Source organism: Diachasma alloeum, unplaced genomic scaffold (assembly GCF_001412515.2).
Source record: "Diachasma alloeum isolate Michigan unplaced genomic scaffold, Dall2.0 Dall_scaffold_00279, whole genome shotgun sequence".
In the NCBI taxonomy this organism is placed as follows: Eukaryota; Metazoa; Arthropoda; class Insecta; order Hymenoptera; family Braconidae; genus Diachasma; species Diachasma alloeum.
Window position 1 is genome coordinate 1,051,681 of NW_021680418.1, and position 13,495 is coordinate 1,065,175.

The 13,495-nt window shown below is 36.4% G+C and overlaps 1 protein-coding gene across 17 annotated transcripts in view; it reads left to right on the plus strand.

Moving 5' to 3' along the window:
• Window positions 1-13,495, plus strand: part of LOC107038207 (serine/threonine-protein kinase MARK2) — a 54,164-nt gene that overhangs the window by 10,186 nt on the left and 30,483 nt on the right. Inside the window, exons 1-2 of one of the 17 annotated variants that reach the window (XM_015257166.1) lie at window positions 5,378-5,560; window positions 8,968-9,711. The exons of 15 other annotated variants lie outside the window; for them this stretch is intronic. In XM_015257166.1, coding sequence (XP_015112652.1) covers window positions 9,289-9,711 — 423 coding nt within the window. In that variant the 5' untranslated portion in view covers window positions 5,378-5,560; window positions 8,968-9,288. Of the gene's footprint in view, window positions 1-5,377; window positions 5,561-8,967; window positions 9,712-13,495 lie in introns of those variants that run through there. One more of the 17 variants, XM_015257167.1, reaches the window with a different exon arrangement.

A 13,495-nucleotide genomic window follows, 5' to 3' on the forward strand; every position in this document is an offset into this window, starting at 1 on the left:
AACTCTGGTTTTCAGTTGAAATTGGAATTGTTAATTTACACAATAATAGGATTGCATTGACGATTTTTTCTTAACTCGCAAAAATCTTCAAACAATTTGCTATCGATTGGTGACAAAATTTTTCGGAAATAATGAAATAGAGGGGATAACCCCTTTTTTTTCAGAGGTGATTTTTCAAAAATGTATTTAAAAAAAAGTACCAACTAGCAAATGTTTTTTATTAGCTCGCAATTTTCTTCAAAACTACTTCAATGAGGAAAAAAATAAGAATTTGGAATATCTATACATGAGGGGCTAATTGATCTTATCTAAACAAAGACTCTTCAGGTATTCTCTGCGTATCTCTCGAATTTTAATCGCTGTATAAGACTCTCCACTCGATAATGCAGCTTTGAAATGAATTCATCTTTTTTGCCCAGTTGAGCGGTAAATTTCCGCTAATACAACACTCGTTGGCCATAACCGAATAAAAGTGTGTCACCGAGAAGAGGATAACGGGAAAATAACGCGATGCACAGGGTTTTCATTTGACCAGTCAAGTGTTGGAGCGTATGCGAGCAAGTCGATTTTCTCACGTCTCATTCAATATTTGGATATAAAATTGATACGATAACACGAGATTTCAGGAGAAACGCTCGAGACTCTCCCTCGAAACCAAAATAAACTCTTCAAGTTTTCTCCTGAAATCACTTGTCTCAAATCATTAATTTAGATCAAGATTAATTTTAAAAAATAATTCCCCTTTTTTTAAATGACATGTCGTTATTATAATTTTTTTACAATTAAAAAAAAAATTTCTACGGATCCATTTGGAAACTTACTACCAGTGAAATTAGTTGTAATAATGAATGAAAAGGACAAATAACGCATCAAGTAACGGTCACACACCTTCTGACAGAAATTTTCAGTGAAAAAATCCTGCAATTTTCCTTTCAATTGTTACACCTGAAAGAAGTTTCGTTTTTTCTTTCTTGCGGGTATAAATAATTCTGAGGGAAGGTGTCTAGGCCTCAATATTATTTTTCTCCGTATCATTCGCAGAAATTTACGGGATCCAAGTCTCGAGGACAGGGACAACACGGGTAACCATAAATGGTAACGGGTCGAGTTCCAACAACTGGACTCACCGTCAATTGCTCCGCAGGAGNGGGGGGGGGGGGGGCTATCTATGAGCCGTGTCCGCCCATCTACCAACAAAATAATTTTATTTTTTTAACGTTATTTTGTATTTTATGCCTTGTCGATAATATCATCGCGGCACGGGAGAACATTCGTTGACGCGGAATGAAGTTTTCCTTCTCCAGTATTATTTTCTCTTCTTTTAGTTAGTTCTTCTATTTGAGATGTTCGACTGGCTCGTGCGGGGGTAAAAAACTTGGGGTGGAAATCGATCGAGCGAACGAACATCTTAACCCAGTAACACCTAACCCACACGCTTTGAAGTCTCTCGTGATAGACCGTGTATTACACGCGTTGTTTGAGGGCTTTTGGGATAGGGATGGGCGGGGACCAGGGGATAATGAGCCCGTTTAAATTCTCCTTTTATCACGGAAGAGTCAATGGGTTGATTGACGGGGTGAAAATGGAGAATATGCAAATTCCGAGGATTGAGGACATTTTTTGCAATAATGTGACCGACTGAATTATGAAATTATATTTGGAGTGGAGGAGTTAATTTGCCAGACCTTTTTAGTAGAGGATTCAGGGGAGGACTCCATTCCATCAGAAAAAGGCTCCTGACATTTCCAATCAAACCCATCTGTTCCCGATGTGTTCTACTGACGATACGGAAAATATATGTTCTGAAAATTATATATTTTGTATGTGGAATTGGCCTGACCTCGAAATTTTAATTTTGAATTTTCAACTGCGATATTCAACCGTAAAAAAAGGAAATCTCGTGAAAGCATTCCTTATTTGATTAAAAAATTGATTAACAAATTAATATTGCGATTTACCCATGTTGACGTCCCGTCATTTGCAGTGGGTTTTATTCTTTATCAACGTACCAAATCGTCAACGTAGTTTTCCGACATTAAATCACGTCATTACGTCTGTCTGTCTGGTTGAAACAAATAAAGAATTGTTCCTTAGCTGTTTGAATTTCATTCAAAAGTAATCACGTGAAAGTCGATGTCTGCAATGGCTGTGGAGGTAACTGCGGTGTAAGTAAAATGTCTAAAACTGCTAGGGTCTTATACACACTTGTAAAAGTGATATATACGTATATTTGTTCGCGTAAGACCCACAATGCGGAAATCATTCCTTATAGTTGAATTGCATAACTGCCGTTCACGTGCCGAATACGAGTTGTTCAGAGGATTCAGTGGTTTATTGTCTCGGGGGAAATTCAGCTCTAGTGAATTTAACGTTTTGACAATTTGTCTCGTGTTTAACAATCTAAGATTATTCGATTATTCGATTAAGATTATTATTCAAAGTTTAACCCCATTTTTTAAGGATGTTTAACTTGTCAAGTGGACAACTCAATTAAAAAGAAACCCATGCAGCCACATCTCATTAATTACAAGAAGTGATTTTCAGAAATTAATTCCTCACTAGGATGCCCCGATGGACGGGGCATCCTAGCGCGCGATCGTTCTTGTGGAAAAGGTGAAAACTGAAAAAAAAAAATTTCCACCGGAGGCCAAAGTGTCAGATCTTGGATTTTTCCCGGGGGAAAGTCGATTTTCGTCAAAATCGAATTTTTTAGCCCGGTGAACGTTAATTCCAACTATTTAAGCGACGGGCTATTCAGAACTCTCAAAAGTATGTGGAAAAAGTGAAAACTGAAAAAGTTTTTTTTTTCACATTTTCAAAGGGTCAGATTTTCCGTTTTTCCAGGGGGAAAGTCGACTTTCGCCAAAATCGAATTTTTTAGCCGGGTGAACGTTGATTCCAACTATTTAAGCGACGGGCTATTCAGAACTCTCAAAAGTATCCTATTCTAAAAAGAACATACTCCGCAAGCTGTAGCGTAACGCTCATTCCTCGAATTTCATTGGTCGAACATTCGAATCCGCCCGCACGTGTTCGACTTCGGTTGGCTTTCGGTTTTCGTGTCACGATTTGTCTTTAACACCCGCGCTCAAGCGCGCGATCGTTCTCGTTCTCAAAAAGCCTGATAACCCAACAACAATAACGTGAAATTTGATACTTTATTTCTTCAAATATTCCTTTCCCAGTGTACGAGACACTAGTTGAAGGATACTGGGTTATATCTTTTGCATGGGAAATTAGTCAATAAATCGAAGGGCAATATTTGCCTCAAACGCTTGTGCCACACAGGCTTTCGTTTAGTTCTATCGGGAGATTTAATTCTCTCATTTAGCACTCAATCAGGTCAGTGAGCCACGATGAGGGCATTCGAATCAATGTTTCAATGAATTCGCCCGGCAATCAATGCATTTGTCATATTTGAATAGCTCCATGGTATTTGCTCATGTGTTGTACTAATAATGGTCAACAGTCATGAAATTCAATTACGATGAGTGCCTCATTCGCCAAAGCATCCGGGGAATTAACTACAAATTTCCCCTCAGATTATTCACTTTGGATGCACCAAATTGTTCTACGACATTCACTTGATTACATTTTTATGTGAATTTTTATTGAGCGGATATCACTGGGGTAAGATAAGTTAAAAGGGCCAAGGTTGCGTTAATAATTGTTGACAGATTTTGGCCAATGATTAACAATGACACTTCATCTGGCATTCATTATTATTATTATTATTATTATTATTACATAATAATAAAATAACTAAAATCATTAATTTTTTCATAATAATTTTTTAATTCTATTATTAATAATAATAATGATAATTTGATAAACTTTGTAGTCTCCAATCTTCAATATGTGGGGACCATTATAAACATTATGAAAAACATGGGGACAATCTTTGAAAAAACTGAGTTTTCTAGAAATCTGCTTTAAATCTCAGTCCAGCGTATTGCATTCTTAAAATAAGGATAAAATGGAACATAAAGTGTCTATTTCACTCTACGTATGGAAATACCCGATGAGGTCATGTAAAGGATGCTCAAAGAAGAGAGTTCATACCCTCAGTCCATTGTGTATAGAAATCAGTGTTTCACCCCTTGCTGTATATTATATAAGGTTGGTTGTTTCACCCTCAATGATAATATGACCGGATAATAATCGACCCCATTATTTATTCTCATAATAATAACGGTTCGATGCGATCTTCATGCCCGAAGCGCCCGTTCGCTACTTGACTAAAATAACTCATTTCAATAAACAATTTTAATAGAATATCCTGACGCGGTAATTGACTGCGAAATAGTATTGGTGAACTGAGTGACTGGAATACACCTGTCACCATTGAAACTCCGCCACTTGCGCTTCATCACTTAAAGTTCTGCTCTCTCATTACTCTTCTCTTACATTCCCCCGGACTGTTGGAATTTTTTTGAAATTTCATGGATGATATTATAGTAAATCTCATGAGAGTGACATTGAATCGAATTTAGGGAAAAATGGGTATGAAATTTCAAGTTTTAAGTAGAATTCACGGGAATTCATGAGTTCTCAGTGAGAGTGAGATGGAAATTTCACGACTTGATTGAATTTTCAGTGGAACATGAATATTCTGACACAAAATGACGAGAATTTTCAAACTTCCCCTGATTTATCTTCCCTGAATTTTCACAGAATAATTAAACTAAAAAATGGAGTATTTTATTGATTTCTTGAACTTGATCATGACAAAAATTTGCGGAATTTGGCACGGAAAATTCAGACGAAAATTGTTAACGGTAGCTTCAGATACAACGGTTTAAATGACACTTTTTCAAAGTTTCTCGCTAGCCTGAGTTTTGCAATAATTCACTTGATATGCAAACTGATTATTATTACCGAAGCGACTTATCACCACTCAATACACATGCAATCCCACCATCAACACAGATGCAACCACGTGAACAAGAATTGCATAAAAATCGGTACAGGGAGAGAAGTGTTGGCATGGCATGTATCAGTGAGTGGAAATAAGCAATAGCACTGAGCCCACATCATCACATCGTGCATCCTCTCCACACCCACGTGTACACACCCACACACACGCGTGCAAATACAACTGGACATGTCCTCGATACGCACAGCGAGACGACGGTGTGAAGCCACAGCAGCGTATCATCCACAGATCCAATGATACACACACAAGTGAATCGATGAATGAGAGAGTGAGAGAGTGACAACTATCGTGAGTGTAGACTTCGGCATTGCCTCTGTGGCTTTACGGTGCCTGTGTTCAAAGCTTGGGCTGTGTTTTCATGCCTGTCCCTCCAGCCCGATACGATGACGGCCGGGATAGCCCCGCTCGTACGTATTCGCTCAGTTACCACGAGGCCCGCGATCGAGCAACACACATAATAACACACTCTGCCGATTTAAACGGACCTCACCGTTGCGAGGCGCTACTATCGGAATAGACTGCTCTTTATCATTCCTTTTTTTTCATCCTAGCATTTAGCAGTTACCAAGAATTTTACGGAAAATTGAGTTTTTTTAAACAGTTGACTTGGAGTTGGAGTGCGAGGTGAGACGTGATGTGAATTGTTGTTGATTATTGTGCGTGGATCTGCGATCTCTGTTATTTTTGTGGAGAGTTGATCAATTGCGATTTGTGATTGATTCTTCTCAGTGGATTATAAGAGGTTAGAGAGTGGCGTGTAAAGGTTTCTAGGAGAATCTGTGATTTCTCAGAGCGGAAGGAGCGGCGAGGCTGACCACACGCGTACCTGATTTTTTTTCTGTGCCGGGTTTTAGAAGCAGTCGGGGTGAGGAAATATGGGGGGCGGGGGGGATGAAGTTGTTAGGAAATGCCAGATCTCTGTGCACTGTTGAAAATTTTTGTCTGAAATTTCCGGTACTCTTTTCGGAAATTTTTATTGAATTTAATTAATACTGAAATTTCAAGGAATTTCGGCATTGAAAATTCAGAATCTTTTTTCCCCTAAATCGCATCCAGTGTAACTGCCCTGAAAATTCAGTAGCGAAGCGGTAAACCGGGTCAAGCCAATCTTCACTTATAGTCAGTTTTTTATGAATATCTGGGAATCTAAGAGAGATAGCCAAATTTTTCTCATGACCTTTTTTATAACTCTCAATTAGCTCTACAAAAAATGTGATGACAAAAAAATTTCTATCTCCTTTAGATTCCGAGATATTTGTAAAAAACTGGCCAATAGTCAAAATCGACTTAACCCGGTTTACCGCTTCGCTCCTGAATTAGTAGTCAACTGTCCGTGAAATTTCATGTTTTTTTTAACAGCGTGGGAGATGAGGGTTTTTTTTTGGGGGGGGGGAGCATGGAAAAATATGTAAAAAATATGTATAATACAGGCCAATTTAATGTATTCTTCAAATATATATATAATATTTATATAAAATATACATGAAACATATCAATTTATATTTTATATAATTTTTTTATACAAATCAGGCCAATTCCGAAAATTATGTAAAATATATAATTTTTAGAATATATATTTTCCCTATGGGCGGCTTGATCATAAGAGGTGGTGGACGATTATGGGGGTTTTGTTGAGAGAATTGTTATAATGTATAAGGAAACGAAGAGCGTTCCAACGTGCCGTGACGGGAGGTGCGAGGGTGGGATGCACAGAGGAGACCTCATAGTCGTGTCACGCTAGGCCCGTTGGGTTACGTGTGTATGCAGCTTTCTGAGCTGTAAATGTGCCAATGCGAAGTTAATGCTAACTCGGTTACACTAACGATATTAGGAAGTCGAGGATATCGTGACCCCCTCTTGTCGATTGTCATTAATGCCACGGATTAATTCCGTGGAGTAGGAAATTGCAACGATATTTAATATACTCGAAGTAGAGCAAAGGAAACATTGTGTAGGGGAGGATGAGATAAAATGGACTCCTTCCTGGGAGGGAATAAATCCAGTAGGAAACAAATAATACTTTTGCATTGGAAAAACCATTTGATACCATAAAAGTCGGGGGATTGAGTTTGACGAGTTGATTGCGAGGACTTGTGGGTGGTGCTAGTCAATTGAACAAACTAAGCTTGGGTTACAGAGCTGGATACGAAATAATTGACAATTATTCATGACGTGTGTTACGTTTGCAAACTATCATTTTTTTTTTTTTTTTTTTTCATCTTTCAATTCATGTGACCAATGGAAATGATTGTCGCTTTGGAACAAATGGTAGACAACTTTTAAGGTCGACAATTGACGACATTACAACTCAATGATTGTGATTATAATTTTATCTTGTTTGGCGCCAAACTGATAACAACGGAATATTTCGCATCAATTCCTGGGGACTTTTCATGATCGGCGGAAAATAAATTATATTTCTCAACGATAAACGAGTGAAATAGAATTCTGAAACATAATAATCTTTTTTTTTATAAATAAATAATTCCGGTAATCAAATCAATGTAGAGTGGTTTCAAGCAAAAACAATTTTTATCGAATTTAATTATCACCGGAATTTTACTGAATTTTCAGTGAAACCTGAAATTTCATTTTTTTCTAACAGTGTATTTTTTAAAATTTAAATTCCCTCATTACGGAAATGAGACGATTCAAGCCCTTTCGCCTATTTTTCTACTGATCCGTTCGCTCATTTCGTGAAACTCGCGAAAATATTGAAAGTTGAGGAAAACATTTATTCGTGGAATGTTTTCGCATGAATATATTAATGTTTTCAGGCCTTGAGTCATTGTTTACAATAGCGGGTAAATGAATGGATATTTTCAACGATTATTTTTATTTCCTAATGGAGGAAATTTTTACGAAATTTTCATTGATGGAATGTCAAGAGGTCATAAACATCGAGATTTAATCTCCTCGAGAGGTAGCAAGATTTATTCCCTCGTATACTGTATTCAATTGTTGTTCAATGGGACATATCTTATCTCAGTTGATTATTAAATCATCTCACTAATGAGTGATTTCAAGGAAAATTATCAAGACATCTCCGCGACGTCAAATTTTTATAGGCTTGAGATAATAATCTCTTGACATTCAGCCAATAAAGTCCCTCATTCTTGAGATAAAGTGTACAATTAATGCCCTAGTGGAGAATTTCAAAAGTTTTTTTTAGCAATTACGCTAACAGTTGCACTCATTGTGCTAGAAAAACACAGCAATCCGCATATTCATGAACGAAGAACATTGCAAATATGAACTATATAGGCGTATTAATTGCTGAAAATTTTGCAATAGTCAATTTTACAATTTTATGTTATCCTTTTTCCACTGTAAATATACAGAAATTTATTTCAACGGCCAATCTCGGGCTCATAAAAAATGATAATATTTGGTCTTTCAATAGCTCGAATAATCATCGAGATTTTCATAGAATAGCTCTTGGAATATTCCAATACGTCTCTAAAATCCGCAACGACCTTGCCGACTCAAGAGCCATTAATTTAATCCCACTCAATATTCAAATTATTGGGGAAACAACAAACGACAATTCTCGATTCTCTGATTTAAATTTTAAAAAATCAACTCATATTTTTCCATCAAGTTCCAGTGACAACACGTGTTTGTCATTAACGGTTGAAACTAATTAAACATTAAAATAATGTTTCAATTGTCCAAGTGAAACCAAATAAACGCCTTTATTTTATCAACTTATTGAATTAAAAAAAAATTAACTTTCATATTTTTCCATCTCAATAAAGATAAAACCCAAACTCAAGAGTAATCAATACACGTTCCAGTGACACTACGTGTGAGTCATTAACGATTGAAACGAATTAACCATTAAAATGATGTTTGAATACTCAAGACGACCTTTACAAACCACTGATAAAACTTTAAACGGAATCAAATTATCAACGACAAAGATCCTCTTTGCCCTCGATAAACCAAATTCAATTTCTCGCACACTAATCAACAATTAATTGACGGAGTGAAACGAAATAAAGTTCTTCATTTTATTCCTCGATATTCAGAAGACATCTTTACCTGATGACTATAGAATTACGTCACCGCTGGAGGTAGCCTCGAAGCATTGGTGCTCGGTATGTTCGCCGCTTACCTGTCCAACGTGACCTTTCCGGGCTAACGCAATTCCCCGGTTAAAACCCTAGGCTTTTATCGAACGTACATTGAATAACGAACATTATCCGAAGAAGATTATTACCAATAACTTGAAGTGCATGGCAAAAACTTGGAAAGAAAAGCCTCAAAAGTGTTCCTACGTGTCTTCCATGTTTAAGACTGATTGTGACTGAATGAATTGAAGGGGAATTAACCGCGGGGGAATATTGAAAATGTATGTGATGGAGTCGGGTGGTCATCGCGTTGCTCCAACGGCCAATCACGTGAGAAAGGTTGACTACAAGTCGACTAATGACGGTAGCAATGAGCGCGGTAATAGCGGCGGTACTCATATTGCTGCAACTGTTAAAAACACGGTGAGAAGATTGTTACGTAGAACAAAGAGCCATCGCGACACACCGTCTGTTTATCCGACATCAATAACATCGACTAGTACCAATACAACGACCACTACAACGACAACAACGCCCTCAATTAACGGGGACAAAACTAAGACAATTAACGCAAGGACACGAGTTAATCCGAGTGATGCCACTGTCAGGAGATCACAACCACCGCCAGCGCCGTCGTCCCAATATACAACGATTAGGTGGAATACTTGTGCTAGTAGGAGAAAATATAACAGAACACTGCAGGTAAGGGAATGCCAGTCACTTTGTCTGGTTGATGTGAGGAGATGAATGTTGGCGGCATGAGTCAGATCTACTGCGGTTTTATAGGCTATTTCTGAGGAGTTTTGCTCAGTTATTCCGTACTTTTTATCGGGCTTCCTGTACCCGATAGCTCACAGGCAAACGGTGACGAGAATTATCTCGTGGGATGTATTTACGTATTTTTTATAGCATTTCATGAAATCGGTGGTTTCACGAATTATTTGTATGGGTTTCTACCTTCGAAAATTTCAGCTTCTTGATCATTTAAAAGGCCTAACAATTAAAAAAAAATTTTTTTTTAATTTTTCCCAATTGTGAATTTTTTAATATTTTTTTTGCTTCTAAATTCACTATTTCTTTACCCAAAGTGACTATTTTTACAACACATTTTTTTTTTGAAATGTTCGCAAATATCGATGATGAGTCTGATATTTTGACATTGCGGTGACGTTTAGAACTCGTTAGGGACACGTGACGCAAATTTCGATAGTAGAATGAGACTCGTCTGTCTTTCCGTGAAATGAAATTAATTTCTCGTTATCAATCAAGTATAATCAATTCTTGAGAAACACTGGGAACGATAAAAATGTCATTTGGAAATTCACAACACATAATATTTTGGCTCAGAGAATCGACAACAGATTTATGTACGTTCACTTTAAAAATTATCACTTTGCAAATTTATCTTTTCTGTTATTTTTTTTACTGGGCAATAAACATCATGTAATTTTGTTGTGACTTTTCATCGGTAGGAAAATTACCGCTCGAAGTAGAATATTGGAGAAATTATGAAGCCAATAGGTCAAGCTGATTGTAAGAAGATGGATAAGTGACCTCTTTATCAATTTCTGAATGACTCAATAATTTGAAAATTTACCAGACGTTACATTCAGATAGAGTCGTTTATATAACAAATTTAATAGAAAAAACAGAGGGCGACGGAAGATTAGATTTTTTTTTAAACCCGGTATATGAAATATTCCATTCATAACACTTGAGAATTTTCTCAAATTTTCTTTCCATTTCCGTCTTCACAATTAGATTAATTTAATTTTATCCATTCTTATTTTTATTATATTTTTTTTTCTTCAATTCACGTGTTACAACATTGAATGAAGAGGAATTATTAAATGTTTCCACTTCAAATTATTATTTTCCCATAATTCATATATATTTCCACGTATAGAACCCATCGTCGACGTATTTAGGTGATTTATCAATTTTTGATCTCTCGACGGACCTCAAATAGTCCTCAATCGTCTACCTATTGGTCTTGTTACCCTACTTGTTCCGACCTAGAATCGAATTCTCAGAATATCATTATAATATTTTATTTCAACGGTTGACTTGTCTCAATTACCGATAGTTTTGCCTGACAAATGATACTTCATGTACCTGCACGGACACATTTCAACGAATCGTTGCCGTCGATAGCTTTCAACTTGCCTCTGAATCTCAATATCAATTGACTCTGTTCATTACAAATTTAAACCACAAGTATTACTGGGTATCTCGTGGCAAGCGTTGCGAAAACGCTTTCAAACCGCAAATTGTAGCGATTTGACTATAAAATGATAACTAAACATGACTCGCGTTCGGGAAAAACGAATAAATATTTTCTCTGAGATTCGAAAGTGAAACCCGTTAACATGAAGATGAAAAAAAAATCATCGTGTTTATTATTCACATTCATGTTGGATGGAAAATCCAGTGAATTATAATAAAATATTCCATCGGTTACATGCAATCGTTAGACGCAATTTCCACATTTTCACTGGCTACTTCTCCCTTTCACTGTGGTATTGAGAGAATATGTCCACCAACGTTGAGCACTGTAGGCGCAGGTCCACAACAGCCTATATATTGTAACCATCGAGGGGTATTGAAGACAAAGGACAGCATAGAATGCGAAAGCGAACAGGTTACTGCCACGATTTGCAATACATTTTCCTGATATCTACTTGCACAGGTGCAGATTTCACTTTTTATTTCTCTCCTTTGATTTCTTCATCGTTTACATTTTTTTTTCTTCTCTGGAACAATTCAGTCAAGGTTTATTCACTTTTCCGCTGGAGATCTCGTTGATTATTTTTTATTTAGTTTTTTCTTCCCCAGAGGGATTGGAACAAAAACGTCAGTCAATTTTGCGTCATATTAACTAGGATGACGAGTTGCGGTTTCGCATGGATAAAGACACAAAGGATTTGTTGTAGTCATTCCAGGGACGTTGGTTTTAGATGCATTATAACAATGAAACGTCACACGCATTGCAGATAATGAATACTAAATATTGGTATACTCTCATTTAAAAAAATACCCTTTCAAAAAATACAAAATTTTTGAAACTTTTCGAATAAATCAAAGTAAGGATTATTGCTATCACCTTCATCTTTGAACTCGGTCAAAGGGACATTCAAACAAATTTTTTAAGCCACCATTCACTCAATTCAGAACAATTTTTTCTAAATTGAAATTCTCGTGTTTCAAAAAATAAATTATACATTCGACTGAAGACAGGATATTCCAGCGTCTCCTTATTAGTGCACTATTTTAATCATTTCATGACTGAAATAATCTCTGTCGAAGGTTTTTCATTTGTTCTATCGTTTGTGATGATTACGATGCAACTACTTCTGATATATTGGGTATAAGACCACACCTTTTGTGACTTCGCCTAGTGCTTGACGACAATATACTTCCGGTTAGCGTTTAATAATAGGGAAGAAGACTACACGCCTGATCAGTTAACATTGTTCAAGTGTACGGCGCGGCTACAGTTTGTGTACACTAAAATCCTTGAGACATTGTTGACAATTTCAAGATGTAGCACAGGCCATCACAGTCGTTTCTATTAGAACACGATAAAGATGTTTTTTCAATTTATACTGATGTTTATTTTTGGTGAGTTGGTTCTTATCGAGAATTCAGATGATGGAATGACTACAGAGAGACGATGAATGATCCCAATGTACATGTGTGGAAAACTTTCAGTTGACTCAACCGATGGGACAGGAAGAATATTTATGAATTCATTGTAAAGTCGGTAACCATTGATGACTCATCTATCATTGATGGTTTTTTTGTTGTAAAAAACGTATTCATTCAGACGATGATTTTCGTCCAGTCATCCAATTATTTATTTCAAGTTCTACTGAAATTTTTGAGTTTCTCATATTTGTCACGATTCATAACAGAAAATAAACAATGAATAATAAAGTATTTCTATTTAATAAGGCTTCAAATAATTCGAAAATTATACGTGGAAATTGAAATCATTCTCTGAAATTAAATAACTCGTCAATTTCACTCGATAGGAGATACTTCAATCATTCAGTAATTTACTCAGGTGCTTTGCAGACAGTTGTGTGATCGATTTTTCAGCGGAAAATTACTGATGAAAGATGAGAAATGAATACTACCCAATTTTGAAGTTTATAGTAGGGATGTAACGGACAAAGTTGAATTCAGTTAGAAAAATATTACTAGCTCAGCAGTCATGATAGTTATACATAATTATCAATAATGTCATTATCCTCTTGTCTAGGAATTCTCACTGATACGGATGAGTTCGACGATGGGAAATGAAATTGAACATGAGTACTTAATCCTAGATGTCCCTCCGATATCTAGAAAATGAATGGGGCCAAATTTTTTCAATGGAATGTGCTCAACTCACCGCGTATGCATACACAATTTTCCAAGTGTAATTATAGTAATTACGGTTTAACGAGTTTCCTCTTTTTTCTCTTTTTTTGCATTGCGTTCT